This window comes from Dromiciops gliroides, chromosome 1 (genome assembly GCF_019393635.1).
Source record: "Dromiciops gliroides isolate mDroGli1 chromosome 1, mDroGli1.pri, whole genome shotgun sequence".
NCBI lineage: Eukaryota > Metazoa > Chordata > Mammalia > Microbiotheria > Microbiotheriidae > Dromiciops > Dromiciops gliroides.
This window is the reverse complement of record NC_057861.1, coordinates 26,680,445-26,699,513: the sequence shown is the minus strand read 5'-3', so window position 1 is coordinate 26,699,513 and position 19,069 is coordinate 26,680,445. Positions and strand designations below refer to the sequence as shown.

Below are 19,069 nucleotides of genomic sequence, written 5' to 3'. Positions count from 1 at the left end.
GTGATGGGATCCATCCTCGCTGGGCTCTCTGTGCTAAGAGTGTGGAAGCCCAGATGGCATCTGGCTGGAGTGTCCTTCTTCATGCTCCTAGAACACAGTGCCAGGCAGTGGGAGGGCAGAGGGCTGTCCAGCACACGTGACGCACCTCCTCGGGGTCCTTCCAGCTGTATTCATTCACCATCCAGCAAGCTGGGCCGTAGTGCAGTGTTGAGGTTGCTGCTTCATTTCTGGTGCACGCCCAGGTCAAGGCAGAGCCCTGGCACCCAGGGCACCAGTCAGTTATGGGTACTGCTGGTCGCCCGGTGAGGTACGAGCCCAGATGAGGAGGGCAGAATCACAGGCTGTGTCCCCGTGTGGGCCAGTTAGTCATTCTGCGGCCCAGCCACTGTCTGTACCCTCTTTCCAGCCGGCTGCCTCACCAATATGTTATTCCACAGGAGGCGGGCAGCGCGAGAGTGTTGGTGAGGCAGCGTGCGTTCCTCACTGCGTCTGGGAAAAGGGTGCTTCCATGGCTTTGTCTCCACAGGCTTCTCTGGTGATGGACCACGAAGCTTTGCCTGGACTTGGCCTGCGTCGTCTCCCTCTTCTAATTAGAGTTCTCGTGGGAGGAAATACAGCTTGTGTCATGATCGAATGCTGAAGGGAGCTGCTTCCTGAGCCCCGCTTTCCCACGAACCTGTGGGGCGTCCTTGGACAAGCCATTTCTGGGATCAGATCAGCTGACATTCTTTGAATCTGGATTCAATAGCAGAAAAGACTAGGCCGGAGAGCACAAAAAGGTCACCCTCTGAGAGGACCCGTCATGAGGGGGAGATGTGTGCAGTTGGGGTGGGCCACACTGAGTCATCTGTCCCCTCCTGTCCCCTACAACACACATCTGCAGACTGGCCAGCTGTTGGTCTGGGAAGGATTCCGTCTCTTGTTTTTCCCTGTGATGGTCTTTGGCCTCCAGCAACGCATCCGGAAAATGCTCCATAAACACTGTCCTCTCGCCAGCTGAACCAGTTGACCCCATGTACAAAGAGGAAATGGAAAATCTGTCCATCAGGAAGGATGCCTGGCTTCCCTCACCTCTGAAAGCAGCTCCCACCCAGAGAGCTGGAAGCCTGGCCTGGTCTGCTTGCCCAGCGGGGCTGCTCTTTGGCATTGCAGAACTGGCAAGGGGAGGTTGTTTGGAGTGGTCAGGAGATCGTGTGCCAGGAAGAAGAGGAAATGAAAACCAAGAACATAGTTTTTAACTCATAGACTTCTAGGATCCCAGGCAAAAGCAGCTGCTGAGGGTATGATTCAAATAACAAGCAGCAAACTCTTTAGGTTGGGTTGTTCTTTAACACACCAACAGAAGGTGGAGACCACTGGGCTTCCCCACACTGAGAATGCTGCCAGGAAAAGACCACGGGGCAGAAGCTTCTGCCGAGCAGGGTCCCTGGGATCCCCACAGATAGAAGGGGAAGCTGAGGGCTGGGCCTCTGGCAGAATCTGGAAGTTCTCCAGGCAGAGTGCACAGGCACAAGCCCAGCTTGTGGCGAATGTTTTAAAAAACCTTTGGCACTGGCACTAGTGCCCACAGCCCTCTCTCTGTGCCCTTACCCCCTTAGGTTATTTATTTACTCAATAGTTTTATTCCACTGGCACATCTGTTTCTCCAGTGATGTGTGAAGGTTGCTGAGGACAGGCCTCACATATGTAAACATGGGATCTGTGGGAGGCTTTGGGACCCAGGACTGTGGGGAGAGGCTTCCTTTGGGAGGTGGGGTTTTAGCTGGGACTTGAAGGGGGCCCTGGAAGGCTGGAGGGCCCAGATGAAGAGGGAGAGCATTCTGGGCATGAGGAACTGAGAGATGGGGAGTCTTGGTGGTGGGACAGCCAGGAGGCTGGGGTCCCGGAAAGGCAGGGCAGCTCGTGAAGAGCTTTACAAGCTGAGAGGGTTAAAGGACCTGCCCAAGCTAAGGGAAGGCGGAATGTCAAAGACAGGTTTTGAACCCAAGTCCCATGAGTCCCAGACCAATACTTCCCCCCACCCCCACCCCCCCCACACACAATGCGTTTCCACTTTCTTTTCTTTCATGTAGATCTTTATTAATTTTAGTCTTTGCTCTGACCAGTCAGTGGCCTGACAGTTTACAGACAGTTGGTTCAGGAATAACTCCCCCCTCAATAAGGAGTTGTTTCCTGGCAGAATGACAGTTGTGGGGAGTTATATTTGAAGCTCACTCTGCCTAGTACTTTGCTGGTACTTTTCTCAAAGACAGTTTTCATGCTGGTTTGTTATTTTTGGGGGGCGGATGGGACCTGTGATTTCCTAGGTACTGGGAATTCCTGGTGAGGAAACTCCCCTCAACAATGCCAATTGTTAACTGCTCTGTAATTGACAGTGTTAGTGAAGTGACTGGCCCAGGGTCACACAGGCACTACCTGTTTGAGGTAAAACTCAAACCCAGGTCTTCCTTGACTCTGAATCTGGCTCTATTCACTCCATCCAGGTGCTTCTTTTACACAATTAAAATAATAATGCAACACCCTACGTTTATGTAGCACTTTTAAGGCTGCATGCATATGCTATTTCATCTAGAGCCTGTTACATATGTTATCTCAGCATTATTCTTTGCACCCTCCTAGTCTTTATCTTCAGTTTGTACGTCTAAAATTCTAGCTGTGATGTCTAAAATCTAATGAGGGGTCACCTTAAATTAGAAGCTTTAGCAAGAGTTAAGCCTTTTAAGTATTTATTAAAGTGTATTAGAAATTAGTGAAGAGAGTAAGAGAGGAAAACAGATTGCTTGGAGCATGGAAAATCCTAGCTTAGATCTATTCAGTATAGCCAGAGAGAAAAAACCTTCCTTTCCTAGCAACCCATGTGAAGTCCCCCACCACACCAAAGTCCAGAACCGAAAAGCCCTTGCTTCCCCGCTGCTTCTCCCAGAAGCCCCCTGTCAAACCAGAAGCAGGGCTGTCCACACACATACAGCTCCAAGCTAATTGGCTGGTGATAGACCAACAGGTGGTAGACACGACTTCCTGACGCTGATCCAACCTTCAAAACCCCAGAAAGGTCACTTCCGGACACTAAGTCACATGCTTTCTTTTCAGGCCAGAGCTCACAATGTCCCTCCCAGCAGGGGGTGTCATTCCAATTCTCACAAGTTTAAAAATATTCCCCAAATCATGCTCCTGGACTCCTAAAGCTTCTATTTTGTTTTACAAATTAGGACGCTGCTCTCTCCAAAATGCTTGACTATGCAACCTAAAGATGGGGATGAATGGCATCTGGACCTGAAGTAGGTTCCTGATATATGCCCAGCTGATGTAATTTCCATTGCGAAATCAGATATAGGACCACAGCTCTGAAGCTGAGAAGGACCTTAGCCATTGTCTAATCCACAGGTGTCAAATTTGGCACCTGAATGCAGCAAATGGGCCACCAAACAAACACCCGAGTGCAGCCTGACCCAGATTCAAATGTCATTAGAATTGTGGTTTTGAGTTTATCAGAGATAACAAGACTTTCACATTTGATTCTTGTTACAGTTACAGTATTGTTGTTCCTGTATAAATTGTTCTGGTTCTGCTCACTTTACTTTGCATCTGTTCATCCAAGTCTTCCCAGGTTTTTCTGAAATGATCCCCTTCATTATTTCTTTTCTTTTTTTTTTTTTTGGTTGGGCAATGAGGGCTAAGTGCCTTGCCCAAGGTCACACAACTAGTATCAAGTGTCTGAGGTTGGATTTGAACTCAGGTCCTCCTGACTCCAGGGCTGGTGCTCTATCCACTGCGCCACCCAGCTGCCCCCCTTCATTATTTCTTATAGCACAATAGTATTCTATCATATTCATATACTACAACTCATGCTACATATTAACTATATTTGTCTATTACAACTCAACTGATGGGCATCCAGGGAGGAGAAAGAGAGAGAGAATTTAGAACTGAAAATAAAATAAAATTTTAAAAAACTAAAAAAGAAAAACGTAATTAGAAAATGTTTAACAGAATAAACATACAATACAACATAGATAAGTTCATTTGTGGTTTTCTGAGTCAGTCTTCAAACCGCAGGGAGCCCATTCCTTTTTAAATTTGAAAGCATTGGTCTAGTCCAGGACATCCTTTTACAGATGGGGAAATTGAGGCCGGGGGAGATGAGGTGACTTGTCCACAGTCACACAGACAAGAAGCAGCAGACACAGGATTTGACCTCTGGTCCTGGACTCTCTCCACCACGCCATACCCATGATTGGGCAGTAAAATGAGAAGGGGGGGGCATTGGCAGAAACAGCCCTCACAGTATTTAGGAAAGTGCGTTGATGAGGAGGGCCTGGTGGGGTCTGGCATCCTCCCAAAGTGTCCGCTCACCTGCTCTCCTGGTCGGCTCCTTCAAGGCTGCGCTGCTTTTGGAACTGTGTCCACATTCATTCAAGGAGCCTGAATCAGACACACTTAGAAGGGCAAGTCTGCAGGGGAAAAGGGAATTGTCAACCAATCAATCTGCATTTATTAAGCCTCTACTGTGTCCCAGCTGGAAATAGAATTGAAACAGGCCCTGCCCTTGAAGAGCTTTGTTCTCTTGAAGACAAATGGAGAGAATATTTAGAAAGTGGATGGGGCGGTTTGTGGGCTGGGGGGCAGCACCAGCCCCTTGGGGATGGTCAGGAAAGCTATCTTGGAGAAGGCAGTGCTTCAGCTGAGTCTGAGAGGAATCCAGGCATTCCAAGAGAAGGAGATGGTGAGGGAGGGCCCTTCAGGTATAGGTACTAGAAGATGGTGCCGTGCGTGCGTGCATGCATACGTGTGCGTGCACACACGTGATGACAAATAGGTCGATTGGGCAGGACGGTGACAATATGTGGAGGAGAGGGATGAACAAGAAGGTTGGAAAGGTAGCAGGGGACCAGGTGGGAAGGGCATGAAAGCTCAAATCGAGCATATTCTGTTTGGTCCTGGGAGTAATAGGGAGCCACAGAGGTGGGGTGGGGGGTGGTACCATGGTCAACGCCACACTTTAGGAAAATCACTTCGGCAGCAGGAAGGGACTTGAGTCAGAGAGACAAGTTAGGAGGGGGGACACAGGCATCCTCTGCTGAGCCCTCCTGGTGCGGGGCTGACCCTGGATTCTCAGAAGTGATGTCAGCAGAGCCAGAGATCAGGCAGGTCCTGCCAGGCTGGCCTAGCTGCCGGTGCAGGCCTGGGCCCTGTCCACCCAAGGCCAGCCAAGCGAAATTCAGAGAGGCTCGTGCCCAGGCTGGCCACAAGGTGATGGACTATTTGGCTGCAGCCACTTTGAGATTATCTCCCAAATCCCAGCGAGGCTGTGACCCGGCCCAGTGGAGGGAAGGCCTACGGCAACAAAAGAAAATCCTGGAAATGCAGGGATTTGATAAGCACATGCACATTATTATTATTATTATTATTATTTTATTATTTTTACCAGCCTTGGATCAGCTTTAGTCCTGTTTCAGGCCATCAACTCATCTCGATGTTTAGGCTATGAATTAACCTCTCTCCTGCCACTTCCTCTGCCAACTGTGCATCTTGTCTATTGCAGATGGAGGCAACTATATTATCGGTGACTTGAGGGTGTTCAGCCCAGACTCAGGGAATGGGAGCCCCTCAAGTCCCACCAGACCCACCTGGGAAATGAACTATCAAGAGGCGGCAATCTACCTCCAGGTAGGTTTTTCTCCCCCTCCTGTGCAGGGCACTGTGTTTGCCAGGAATGCCATAGTCCAGTTCAGAGCTAGCCTCTTGGCCTTCCTGAGTCAAACCACAGCAGTCAGTTGCTTAAGGGCAAAGTCCTAAATGTTGTATGCACGAATGAATGAATGAACAAACAAACAAAGGAACAAATGGATGGATGGATGGATGGATGGACGGACGGATGGATGGATGAATAGATTGATTATTTGATTAATTACTTATTTGATTTATTGATTAATTAATTCCTGCCTCTCCCCTTCCATCTGACCCAGAAATCCAGGGAAGCCTAGAGTTAGCAAGCTCAAGGGGTAGGCTTTCTTTATACGCGCTACATCATAGGAGGTGTCCACAGGGTTATGATTGGGGCAGTCAGGCAGTTTGCTTTTTAAAATTCCTTGGCTTACTGTGGAGACTAAGTGCCTTTTCAAAATGTATCTTGATTAATGTTTACCTTTTCTGCCATGATCCAGCTGTCCCGTCATATCCAGAACTTTTAGCTATCACAACCTGATGATGCTAGGTTGGTGCTATTGTATGGAGAGAGACTTTCCCCAAAGGACTGCATGTGAATCAGTGATTTTTTTCCCCCCTTCACCTTCTCCCCCATCCCATCCCTCACGGCTCTCCATGTAAAGCTGCCAGTCACTTGATCGGATTCCATGCACATATTTGGGGGGGGGGGGGTCCTGTATCTGTCTATCACCCTTTTCATTCTCTTTGCTTCCTCCAGTCTGATCTTAGGTGGGAAGCATCTGGAGGAAGCGCCCCACACAGGCAGGCCCTTATCACATCCTTTGGGACAGAGATGAATGAAGGGATGAATTTTTAAAAACCATCGAGCTCCTCTTACTCTGTGCTAAGTGTATAGATGCAGAAGCAAGTCAGTGCCTGCTCTCAGAGGGCTTCCGCTCTGAGGGGGAGACAGGCTGCAGAAGGGAAGGGACAGTGACGAGGGGCTCCTCAGTCAGTGTGAGGGGCGGGAGGTGTGGGATAGCCCCTGGATGTGGGGTAGCCTGTGGATGTGGGACAGCCCATGGATATGGGGCAGCCCACGGACAGGCCATGTGTGGGGAGCAACAAGGAACCGTCTTGTAGAGGACACAGAGGGCGAAGAAGGGTCTGGAAAATGGCAGGACCAGAGGGGCTGGGGGCTGTGAAGGGCTTTGGGTTCTGGGCAGTTTTTATTCTCTCCTCCACCAGACTCTGAGTGGGGGTGGGGGGGATGACGGGGCACAGCCCTGCTTTAGGTAAATCATCATGGCAGCCTGGATTGGAGTGGGGAGGGACGAGTCAGGGAGACCAGGTAGGAAACAGTTGCTGTCATTCAGGAAAGAGGTGATGAGGTGCAGAGCGAGGGCAGGGACTGGGTGGGCCACAGACCAGGGAGGCACAGGGGGATGTTGTGTCGGTCAGAACAACAAGATTTGGCAGTGGATTTGGTGCCTGGCGCACAGTAGGCACTCAGTTAATATTTATTGAATTGGGTGCAAGTGAGGAATTGGGGGTGCCAGAGAGGTGGAGACCTTTGGAGACTGGGGGCGTGGGGGTGCCCTTGCCTGCCACTGTGGGTTCAGATATCAGGGAAGGTTATAAAGGGGAAGCATGGGGTGGGGGAGATAGTGAGCTCTGCTTTAGACTTGTTGAGTTGGAGATGCCTAGAAGATAGTTGGTGAGGTGGGACTAGAGTGGGCCAGAACAAGATGGTCAGAGGGGAGGGGGCCAAGGGAGGGCTGGTGGCTGGGGCTGGAAAGGCCTTGTCAAAGCCCTAGAGAGAATTTACCCGTGTGGGAGTTTGGCGAGTGGGGCCAGCCTCGAGTAGGGCTGCATTGTGGCGGAACCTTACCAGGACCACCATGGTTACATCAACAAGCATCTATTAAATGCCGCCATGTGCCAGGCACGATGCTGAGTTCTTGTGGTGTTGGAGGGACCTGGAGGGCTCATCCCCCTGCTCTCTGTCATGACTGACGAGTGTTTGTCGGGACTCTGGGCTTGATGGAGGGAGGCGGTGTCAGTTCCGTTAGCGCACCGCTGGCTGTCCAGTGGCTCATGCTGGTGGGGGGGGGGGAGCCCCCTTGGGCCCTCTTGTAGGTCAGAACATCCTTCCTGCCCCGGATCTCTTTTTGACTTGGCTGCTGGCTCAGATCTACTGAAGCGGCCTCACTTGGCCGGGAGCAGTTTGGGAAGAGCTCAAATTCCCTTCTTCTGGAGCATCCTTCCACTTGTGTGTTCTGCGGTAGCTGTCGCTGGCTTCCAGAGCCGGCCCTGGCCTCAGTATCCCTCTGGATAGGCCCCTGCCCTCCCTAGCAGGTGGGCGGGCAGCCTGCCCTGGGGCCTTCTATCCTTCTAATGGAGTTCATTTAGGACAGAAGACTTGGGGCTTCCCTTGGGGCTTGGGCACTGGATCCAACAGAGCAGCTGGGGACAGCCGGCCTCTGCCAAGGCCGGGACCCTGGGCACTGGGGCAGGGCCAGGGCCAGGAGGCAAGACCCAAGTTGCCCTGGTAGAATAGCTTCCTGAACCGGCAGCCCCGACTCTCACTCAGGCTTGAGTGCAGCTGACTCGGATATTTGTCATTGAGGTTCAGCACAAGCTCCCCAAAGCACCGTGTTTCCCCCCTAGAAATTGGAGCTGCCTCAGAAAACCCAAGGTGTAGACAGACCCTAGTGCCAGGAGCAAGCCTTTGTTCCCTCCCTGCCTCCCCTGTGGCCTCCCGTTCTTTACAGATGACAACAGGGAAATGGTTTGCCCAAGCCCCTGCCGAAGCAAGGCCGCCCAGCCTGGAAGCTGCCCGGGTTTTGTTGAGTAGACGGACCCAGGCTGTCCTCAGGACTGAGGGGTCCCCGGTGGAGCCTCCTGAACCAGAGGTGGCAGAGGGCCTTGTGCCTGTGGAGTCAGCTCCCCCCTCTCCCTCACCACCTGCTTCCGTAGCAGGCTCAGCCATTAAGGCTCCATCCCTGTCCTTGTGTGCCTGGTGGCATCTTCTCAGCCACTGGAGAGATCCTTAAATGGAACAGAGCATCGGGTCTGCAGTGCTCAGTCTGGAAGACCTGAGTGCAAATCCAGCCTCAGACTCGTCACTTAACCTCCATCTGCCTCAGTCTCGTCATCTGTAGAATGGGCATCATGGTAGCCTCTACCTCTCAGGGTTGTTGTGAGGATCAAATGAGATGATGTCTGTAAAGTCCTTGTCAGCAGGTACCTGGCACGTGGTGGGCGCTTCATAAATGCTGGAGTCGGGTCTTTCCTCTGGTTCAGCATTTCTTTGTGTGTGTGTGGGGGGGGGGGACCCTCAGCAGCTCGGGGCCCACAGGGCTGATGCTTGAGGAGTGGGATCTTGCTCAGCAGCCTCAGGGAGTCTGGAGATTCCCTTCCATTGGACACGCATTTATTAAGTGCTTATGGTATGCCAGGTACCGGACCGGACATGCAAACACACAGAATTAAGAATCTCGGATCTCCAGAGGCTTGAGGTGATGACAGACCCAGAGCAGAAACAGGGAAGGAGGGGGCTTGGGGGGAAGAGGGGGAGCTCCCGCCGGCCACCATCCATGGAGCCTGGAGGAACAGGAGGTACCAGATCAATGGAGGAGGTGCCTTCCCTAGCGGGGAAGTTCAATGGGAGGTGGCATTCTTTGAGGCCGCCGTATCGCCTGGCACTGCTAATACCTCCAAAGGAAGGAGTACTATCACCTGCCCCAGGGAGCTGCCAGCCTAACGTGGGGAGACAACATGCAAATAATTGACTGTGTAAATGAGAGGTCATCTCAGAGGGAGCATAGAGCCCTGCAGGAAGACTCATCCTCCTGAGTTCACATCCAGCCTCAGACACCTCCTAGCTGTGTGATCCTGGGCAAGTCACTTCACCCTGTTTGCCTCAGTTTCCTCATCTGGAAAATGAGCTGGAGAAGGAAATGACAAACCCCTCCAGTATCTCTGCCAGGAAAACCCCAAACGGGGCTGGGAAAAGGCAGGCATGACTGAAACAACTGAACAACAACACCAATTCTAGGCATGGGAGGTTGTGGCTCGGCCTCGTGTTTAAGCAATAACAAGAAGGGCCCAGGCCGCTGGATCCCAGAGAGTGCAAAGGGGAGTGGCCCGCAAAGGGCTTTAAACATCCAGTGGGCGTGGTGAGCAGTGGGCCCACCCTGCCAGACCCGCACCTTGGGGAGTTTGCTCTGGCAGCCGGTGGAGAGTAGCCCAGAGCTCAGAGACACCAGAGGCCGGGAGGGCAAGCAGCAGGAGTCCAGGTGGGAGGTGAGGAGGGCCCGTGCCAAGGGGAGGGAAGGGGGCCTATGAGAGATGTGTTCTGAAGGCGGAAACGGCCAGACCCAGCAGCAGAGAGAGTGAGTGGGGAGCTGAGGCTCTGGCCAGCCTGGGTGACTGGAGGATGGAGGGGCCTTCCAAGGGACTAGAGAAGAGGGCTCTGGGGGCCAAGGAGACCTCAGAAGAGGGGCCGTTGGCTTCAGAAGACTGCCCAGGCTTCCCTCCCTCTCCATCACTCTCCCCAGAGCTTAATGGTCACTTAATGGTGAGGCCCTCTGAGCTGGGGGGGAGCGGGGGAGGCTGAGGCAGGTCCTGTGAAGGTGAGGTCACCTAATTCTGCATCTCTTCTCATCCCAACCTCAGACCCCCTGGTGCTGACTCCTTCCCCTCTGCTCTTTGTGTTTCAGGAAGGTGAGAATAATGACAAGTTCTTCACTCACCCCAAGAATGCCCGCGCCCTGGCTGCCTACCTCTTTGTCCACAACCACCTGTTCTACCTGATGGAGCTGACCACGGCTCTGCTCCTGCTGCTGCTCTCTCTCTGTGAGGCTCCCGCGGTCCCCGCTCTCCGGCTTGGCATTTATGTGAGTGCCCTGGGAGAGACCACGGGGCCAAGGGCGCCCCTCGGGGGTTGGGTGGGAAAGGTATGGAAAGAGCAAGAGAATGGCTGGCCAATGAGAGGAAGGCTATCCTAGACCCTCAGAGCCCCTTGTCTACCTTGGGCGTGGGGTAGACATCCAGGGGGTTATTGCCAAGAAGAGGTCCGGATTTAGAGAGGCCGTAGCTTAAGGGGGATCAGGGCCCAAAAATTGTTGCTGGAGCCCAGTCATTGCTCCGTCAGCCCCATAAGTCCCTGTTCCTTATGCCTGAGGCTCACGTAGCCTTGAAAACCCAAGCCAGCCTGGACCTCCTCTCGTTGGAAAGCACGTGTGTCTCAGGGCTTGGGGCTGGCTCCCCCTCCTTCCCAAGCGAGCGAAGCATCACCAAGGGGGAAGACTGCAGCCAACAGCATGATCGTCCAGCTCCTATGGCATTTCCCTAGGGACAGATGGGAACACCAGGGAGATGTGGCTCCATGGTACCTGGCCCTGTGGTGTCCCCTCGGGGTTTCAAACAGCCATCGGCAGTGGAACAATGTTCTCTCGGGCTGTTAGGCAGTTCTCCGTTTCCCCAGTCCATTCTTACCCCCTTTGAAAGACCAGTGCGTCCTTAGCTTAGTCGCAGTGTCTTGGGACCACGGTGTCTGTCGCAGAAAGAGGGAGTTTGTGTTTAGATGGGATGAGAAGATCCCCGTTACCTAGACGGTCCCTGGGGGAAGCCAGAGCCAGGTTTTAGAACCACAGGACTTGGGGCTGGAGGAGAAAGCCAGGGATGGTCTAATCCACCCCCTCATCTTAAAGATGAAGAAGACCCAGAAAAGGGACAGACGTGAGCGAAATCCCCACAAGTAGGAAGCAGCGAGGCAAGGTCTGAACCCCGCTCTCCTGACTCACCAGTGACCCTTCCCAGCACCGGGTCCCAGCCCGGGGTCACTCTGACACCGGGCACTCGGCCATGTCCCCCCAGACCCTCAACTCGGGCTGGGGGAGGTTGACAGAGCCCCTCATTGTGCCCTTTGGGGACGTTACAGGTACATGCGACCCTGGAGCTGTTCGCCCTGATGGTGGTGGTCTTCGAGCTGTGCATGAAGATGCGCTGGCTGGGCTTCCGCACCTTTATCCGGCACAAACGCACCATGGTCAAGGTAACGCCTGTGCCCATCTCCCTCGATCTTATCTCCCTGCTGCAGTTCTGCCAGGACGATTTACCCAGAGCAGCCCCTGTGCCTTTAGTCCTCTCCAGGGCACTGTGGATGGTACCTTTAACTGTAGAATGCTGGTGGTGCAAGAGACCTCCCCAAATACCAGGCGCCCCCCTCCCCATTTTATGGATGAGTAAAGGAAGGCCCTCCAAGGGCGAGTTACTCACCCAAGGTGACCCAGCAAATAAGGGCAGAGCGGGGACTGAAGTCTGGGTCTCCTGGTTCCAAATCCAGGGCTTTTCCACAAGGCCACACGCAGAATGCTCTGGAGCAGGTCGAGACGGCAGGTTGGGGGAGAAGGTCGGAGGGCTCTTTTAGTAGCCCAGGTGAGAGATGGTGAGGGCCTGATCTCAGGCAGCAGTAGTGGGAAGAGAAAGCAGGGGAGAGAGAGAGAGAGAGACAGAGAGAGAGACAGAGAGAGAGAGAGAGAGAGAGAGAGAATTGTGAAGAACCTAGTTTATTGGACTGAGGGGTAACAGGGAGGTCTGATGACTACAGGATTTTGAGTCTAGGTGACTTGGAAAATGGGCATGTTTTTCCCCATTCATTCATTGGGGTGAAGTGACTTGCCCAGGATCATACAGCTAGTGAGTGTCTGAAGTCAAATTTGAACTCGGGTCCTCCTGACTAGTGTACTAGCCACTGAGCCACCCAGCTGCCCCTGTGGGTGTGTTATTGACAGAAATAGCAAAGGAAAGGGCTTTGGTGGACCCCAGTGAGTTCCTGGAGGCTGCCGCCCATGTGCCTTTCTCCATGCCTTCTAAACATCTAGGCCGATGCCCGCCTGAGCCCAGAGGAAACCAGGCTAGCATGCTGCTTTTGAGATGTGTACAGGCTAGTTGGAGGAGGAAATGTACCTGGGTGACAGAGGTGGTATGAGATGGTGCATGAGATTGTACCAGGATGAGTGACAGACTGGTGATGCTGGAGGAATTCAGAGGCAGGCAGCAAAGTCCGGGGAAGGAACACTGGGCTTGGGTGTAAGATGTAGGTTTGAAGCCCAGACCTACCCCTTCATGCTGTGTGACCTTGGGTAAGATGCTTGTTTGTGACCTGGCGTAGTACTCACAGAGTTATCCGCATAGCACTGCAGGAGCCACACGGCACCACAGCAGTGGCTGTTGCTGCTGTTGATACTCCTGCCTTCATCACTCTGGGCTGGGGCAGTCAGGGAAGGGGCTTGGATTTGGGCAGCCTGCATGCATGCCCCTTCAAAGAGCCCCCTCCCAATTCCTGCCCATTCTTTGGATGTTTAAGACTGGGCTGGTGGTGATAAGACTTTCCCTGAACTTTCCCCCATGCCCCACCCGCCCCCTTGTTCTTCTGGTCTTCGGGCAGCTCTGGGTCTCTGCCCTAGGAACAGCCGTGCCAGGGAAAGGTCCCAGGGGCCTGGCGTGGGGACCAGACTCAGCGGGGTTTCCACAAGATGCTTAGATGGGCCAACTCCCCTGTGCCTCCTTCCCCACAGACGGTTGTGCTGCTTGTCCAGTTTGCGGAAGCCATTGTGGTACTGGTTCGTCAGACATCACACGTGCGGGTGACCCGGGCCCTGCGCTGCATCTTCTTGGTGGACTGCCGATACTGCGGTGCTGTCCGTCGGTGAGCAGGGGGCGAAGGGGCGAAGGGGCCACGGGGCTGGGCTGTCGGGCAGGCTTCCAGGCACTCCAAGTGGGACCCTCTGTTCCTGGAGTCGGCCCAGGCTGCCATCCTCCCTTAGAGCTGGGTCATGGTGTCCTTGGCCAGGAACCCCCACCCCATCTGTGTAATGGGTTAGGGCTGTCTAGCGAGGTTGCTGAGGCCCAGATGGGTTTGGTCATTGTGGCATTTCTGCGTGGGATCAGGGGGTCGTCGATTGAGCGCCGGGAGTGGTCCGGGTACTGTCTGGTCTCTTGGCTGCATAGATCTTCTTCTCAGGATGCGGGTCATACTGGAGACTATAGAATGAGGAGTCCAGAGGCCTAATGAGTCCTAAGAATTAGTAAAATCTGCTCTGTGGCCTTGTCTGCTACCTGCAAAGCAGCACTACTAAAGGAGGCGCCCTGAGCTCTCTCCCACTCGGATATCCTGCCAGGGACAGCCACAGCCAGCCTCCTGCAGCTGCCTTCTCCGCCTGCCTTCCCTTCCCGTCCCAAGAAGGCAGCCCGCTCTGCTGTTGGCCCCTAGCCCCCAGTGATCCGCCACACCCCCTGTGGCAAAGGGCCCCCTGGCCTGCGGGGAGACTCTCATCCCCCACCCAGGCCAAGAGGGTCCCGTGGAGAGAATAAGATAAAGTCACTCCTAGAGTGGTTTGGGGCTTACAGACCATTTACATGCATTCTTCTATGGGGCTCCTGAGGTGGGCAGCACAGCTGTTATTGGGCCCATTTTAAAGATGTGAAAAATGGGGGCAGCTAGGTGGCCCAGTGGATAAAGCACTGGCCCTGGAATCAGGAGGACCTGAGTTCAGATCCAGCCTCAGACACTTGACACTTACTAGCTGTGTGACCCTGGGCAAGTCACTTAACCCTCATTGCCCTCCCCCACACACACAAAAAAAAGATGTGGGAAATGGGGCACAGAGAGGCTAATTAATTGACCCTAAATATTACAGCAGGGAAAAAATATACCCCACATACGTGTGCGTGCACACACCTCAAGCTGGGATTTGAATTCAGGACTTCTGATGCCTAGTCTGCCACTCTCTGTTGCACCCAGCTCCCCCTGTCCCCCTCCCTTCCTAGGGCCTACCATGTGACCTGCCCCCATCATTTCTTCCCTCCCAGCAACCTGCGGCAGATCTTCCAATCCCTTCCCCCCTTCATTGACATTCTGCTGCTGCTGCTCTTCTTCATGGTGATTTTCGCCATCTTGGGTGAGTCCCTTCTACGTCCGGGGCCCTCCGAGTGCACGCCCGTCTGCCTCCGCGATAAGTCACGGTCTTGGTGTGGAATTCGGGCTTTGTCTCGTTCCTGCTGCTGTGGCGCACACAGGGCTCAGCGCCTGCTCTAGACTCTGACTCAGTGTAGGGTGATGCTCCTGCTGTACGTCTGGGAAGCAGAGGCCCCGGAGGCTGGGAGGGACCTGGCTGGGTCACACACACCTGAGGGTCCTGACTCCCGGGCCAGGCCTCAGTTCCCCCATACTGGCTGCCCCCTCCTCTTGTCCCTGGATGCTTGGGCTGCCTCAGGGAGTGGGCCCTGGGGAGGAGGAAGGAAAAGCCTGGGCCTGGCCTCTGCTCCCTTGGGCCCCGCCCGGCCGCTGGACCATCTAAAGCCGACTGTGTGTTGTTTCTTCTGTCTCCTAGGATTTTACTTGTTCTCCCCAAATCCCTCGGACCCGGTAAGTCATCGGCAGATTCACGCTCCTTCTCCCCGGGCTCTCTTCCCTCATGGGGCAGCCGGGGGCTGCTCAGGGTCACTTGTTAGTCTGTGTCAGAGGCACTTCCACACTGTGCACAGGCATTCGGCAAGCTCCAGGCCGTGGGCTGACACTGCAGCCCTTCAGAGATAAGTGGCCTGCCCCCAGAGCGTAGCACAGGGTAGAGCCACGGGCAGATCCCACCCTCTGACTGAGGAGGGTCCGTCTCTGGGGATGCCTCAGCCTGGCCTGGGGGCCAGGACAAATGGCCACAGGACCCAGAAGCCTGAGCCTTCCCTGGGCCATTCCCCTGGGGTGGAAGAGCAAGGGGCAAGGTGGTACGGAGGGGACTCCCTGTCCCAAGGGCTCCGGGCCTGCCCTGGGCCTTCCCCTCAGGCTCCTCTCGCCTCCTTTGCAGTACTTCAACACCTTGGAGAACAGCATCGTCAGCCTCTTCGTCCTGCTCACCACGGCCAAGTACGTTGTTGGTGCGGGCGGGGCCCACTGTTGCCCTCTGCTGGTCCCCGACAGGCCTCGGGAGCATCTCAGTGTTTGCGGCTTCCTTCCCAGAAAACCTCCTGGCTTACTTTAGAATAAGCTTCCTACTTCCCTTCCTGAACAATGGTTTCTTCTCCCAGAGAGACTCAGTCGTCATTCTCTGGGTCCCTGGGTGTGGTGGGTCCTTTCCTGCCCTTTTCTGAGAGACGCCCCCCATGTGCTCCCGGTGGGGAGTGGGAGGCAGCCCCCCTTACGGAATAAGTCAGGATTTACTGATGTTCTTGCTGGGGAGGCCACCCAGGTCTCTGGTGTCCATTAGGGAGGTGAGCTTCCCCAGAGCCTGGTGCGTTACAGGCGTTGGCCTGGGGCTCCTCTCTGCGGGCCTCTGGGCTCTAAGTCGGCCTGGTGCTCCCAGCCCAGAGGGGAGGATCAGCCAGGATCCTGAGGAGAAGCAGGGCTGCGGCCTCTCTGAGCTTGCAGCCCCCTATGCCCCTGCCACATCGGGAACTTGGCCAAGGCCCCATCAGCCATCACTCTTGGGGCTCTTTTGGGCAGGGACGGGGAGGGAAGCTTAGTCAGAGGCAGACAGGGACTAGGGGGGCTGCCCTTGGGGGGAGGGCAGCAGCCCCCTTCTTCCCCCCCCCCACCTGCCCCGCCACCCGGGGCCCAAGCTGACTCAGAGCTGCAGAGGGTGGCTGACTCTCTCTGCCTCTGTGGGGGCTCAGCTTCCCAGATGTCATGATGCCCTCATACTCCCGGAGCCCCTGGTCCTGCATCTTCTTCATCGTGTACCTCTCCATCGAGCTCTACTTCATCATGAACCTGGTGAGTGGGCAGCGAGGAGGCCTTGACCAAGCCTGAGGCTCGGGCTGGGAGGATGTGCGTGAGAGGGGGCCAAGGGTACAGAAGTGTACGGTGTGGACCCGCTGCCACACTCAGCGGGCTCTGAAAACCAACTAGCCCCCATGCCACTGTGCGGCCGAGGCACAGATCGGGGAAGGGGCTGGCTCTGGCTACCTGCGGCTGTAGCCCAGTGAGGACTGAGCCCTGGTGCGGCAGTGGCAGAGCATGCGGCCGTTCAGAGCCTAGTGTGAAGTTGTGTGGGGCAGAGGAAGTTAGCCGTGGTGGTGCTGCCCAGGATGGGGCGTAACCAACTCAACTCAACACTCATTGATCATGTATCTAAGCGTAAAGTACAAGGCAAGAATGTAAAGTATGATAGCCCTACCCCCAGGGATCTTACAGCCCCCCACGTGTGCACGCACCTGTTTGCACAGGGGCATGCATGTGCACAAACGTGCAGTAAGCTCAAGATAACTGGAGGGGAAGAGGGAGCACTCAGTCTCGCCGGGCCTCGCCTGGCCACCCTGGTTTCTGGGAGGCGGAGGTGTTGAGGGAGCCCAGGCAGGTTGAGGGGTGGCCCACCATGGGGTCTGACCCGAGGCAGGAGATGGAAGCTGTTCTGAAGCTAGCTCTGGGCCCAGTGTGATGCGTACAGAGAGGGCATGAGACGGAGCATTGTGGTATAGACTCTCCCCATGGCTGGAGCGAGATGGCACAGGCTCTAAACTGCCTGTGTCTGATACCAGAGGCTATGGGGAGCCCCAGAAGGCTTTGGATCAGGGAAGAACTCCTCAGGCCCGTGCCTTGGGGTTCAGGTTTTTGGGCAGCTCTGGCTGCTGGATGGGTGAGGACGTGAATCCACTGAGAGACCCTTCTTGTGTCCAAGGGAGAGGTGACGAGGTCCTGGACTGGTGTGGTTGTGGTGTGAGGATCGAAGGGGCTGGATGTCACATGGGGGCAGGGAAGAATTGATGAGCCTAGGGTGGTCATGGAGGGTGAGGGTGGGGGGAGGGGAGACTGCATCTGGTGGAGGCTCCAGATAGGCAGGGACACCTCACCTGTCCTCAATGCTGCTTTAGACAATTAACAATCCCATAGAACTCAGTCCTATGCTTCAGAAAAACAAAACCAACTTAGAGAAAATGTAAGCAGTGTGTCCTTGGGGAAGGGGATAAACAAATGCAGAAGCTACCAAGCCTCCCAAAGCCGGCCAGGGAAGATCAAGTGAGACCTTAGTCCCATTGACAGGACCCTGAGACCCGGCCTGGGAAGCCCAGGGAGCCAGGGGAGTCCCGGACTGTGCAGATGTTTGAGCTGAGCATCAGCGGGTGCCTTATGAGGACAGGCTAGGTATCCCTGCCTGGCCCAGGCGTCCCTGCCTGGCTAGGGGCTCCAAGGTGCTGGGCTCTCCCTTAGCTGGTGAGCCTCAGTTTCCTTATCCATAAAATAGGGGTATTAATGCTTTCACTGCTGACTTCAGCACAGGAGAAGCTTCTTTGTCAAATTAAAATATGAAATGTTGTTCCCTCGCAGCTCCTGGCCGTCGTGTTCGACACATTCAACGACATTGAGAAGCGCAAATTCAAGTCATTATTACTTCACAAGCGCACAGCCATCCAGCATGCGTACGGCCTGCTCATCAGCCAGCGGGTATGGGGAGTGGGGCCGCCGCTACACATGGACACACATGCCCCCAGAAAGAGACACAGACATGTGTACACAGGCACACAGATACAGACACATGTGTGCACACACACGGACACACACCCCGAGAAAGAGACACAGACACGTGTACACAGGCACACAGATAGAGAGACACACCAATACATGTGTACACACACAAATAGACACACACATGGACATGCACATTCCCCAGAAAGAGCCATACAGAGACATGTATGCATGCGTAGACACACACACACAAGTCCAGAAAGAGACATGTGTACACAGGCACACAGAGATACAGACACATGTGTGCACACACACGGACACACACCCCGAGAAAGAGACACAGACACGTGTACACAGGCACACAGATAGAGAGACACACCAATACGTGTGTACACACACAAACAGACACACACATGGACATGCACATTCCCCAGAAAGAGCCATACAGACACATGTATGCATGTGTAGACACACACACAAGTCCAGAAAGAGACATGTGTACACAGGCACACAGATAGATACAGACACATGTGTGCACACACACGGACACACACCCCGAGAAAGAGACACAGTCACGTGTACACAGGCACACAGATAGAGAGACACACCGACAGGTGTGTACACACAGAGACACAAACAGACATCCACATTCCCCAGAAAAAGCCATACTGACACATGTACACAGGCGTGTGCACACACAGAGACATGCACATGCACACACGGACACACACACAAGCCCAGTGGTTGAGCTCAGAGGAATGAGAGAGTGGGTGCCCAGTGTTCCCAGGCAGCGTTTGCCAGACGTGGTTCTTGCCTCCCTAGAGGGAAAGACAGTGTAGGGTCAGGTTATGAAGGGCACCCTAGGGAAGGACCCAGCAGTCATCTCCTCGCATCTTCCTCGTTAAGAGACGATGGACAGGAGGCATGGCTTGCCAGCATCACAGTCGAGAGAGAGAC

At 54.4% G+C, this 19,069-nt stretch overlaps 1 protein-coding gene across 6 annotated transcripts in view; it reads left to right on the top strand.

The window, feature by feature from the left end:
- TPCN1 (two pore segment channel 1) overlaps positions 1 to 19,069 on the top strand; it is a 53,105-nt gene that overhangs the window by 18,926 nt on the left and 15,110 nt on the right. For 5 of the 6 annotated variants that reach the window (XM_043989119.1, XM_043989128.1, XM_043989111.1 and 2 more), the window contains 9 exons: positions 5,543 to 5,667; positions 10,371 to 10,547; positions 11,594 to 11,707; positions 13,233 to 13,363; positions 14,527 to 14,615; positions 15,048 to 15,082; positions 15,519 to 15,577; positions 16,324 to 16,423; positions 17,975 to 18,091. In XM_043989119.1, the coding sequence (XP_043845054.1) occupies positions 5,543 to 5,667; positions 10,371 to 10,547; positions 11,594 to 11,707; positions 13,233 to 13,363; positions 14,527 to 14,615; positions 15,048 to 15,082; positions 15,519 to 15,577; positions 16,324 to 16,423; positions 17,975 to 18,091 (947 nt within the window). Of the gene's footprint in view, positions 1 to 600; positions 1,281 to 5,542; positions 5,668 to 10,370; positions 10,548 to 11,593; positions 11,708 to 13,232; positions 13,364 to 14,526; positions 14,616 to 15,047; positions 15,083 to 15,518; positions 15,578 to 16,323; positions 16,424 to 17,974; positions 18,092 to 19,069 lie in introns of those variants that run through there. The other variant, XM_043989154.1, reaches the window with a different exon arrangement.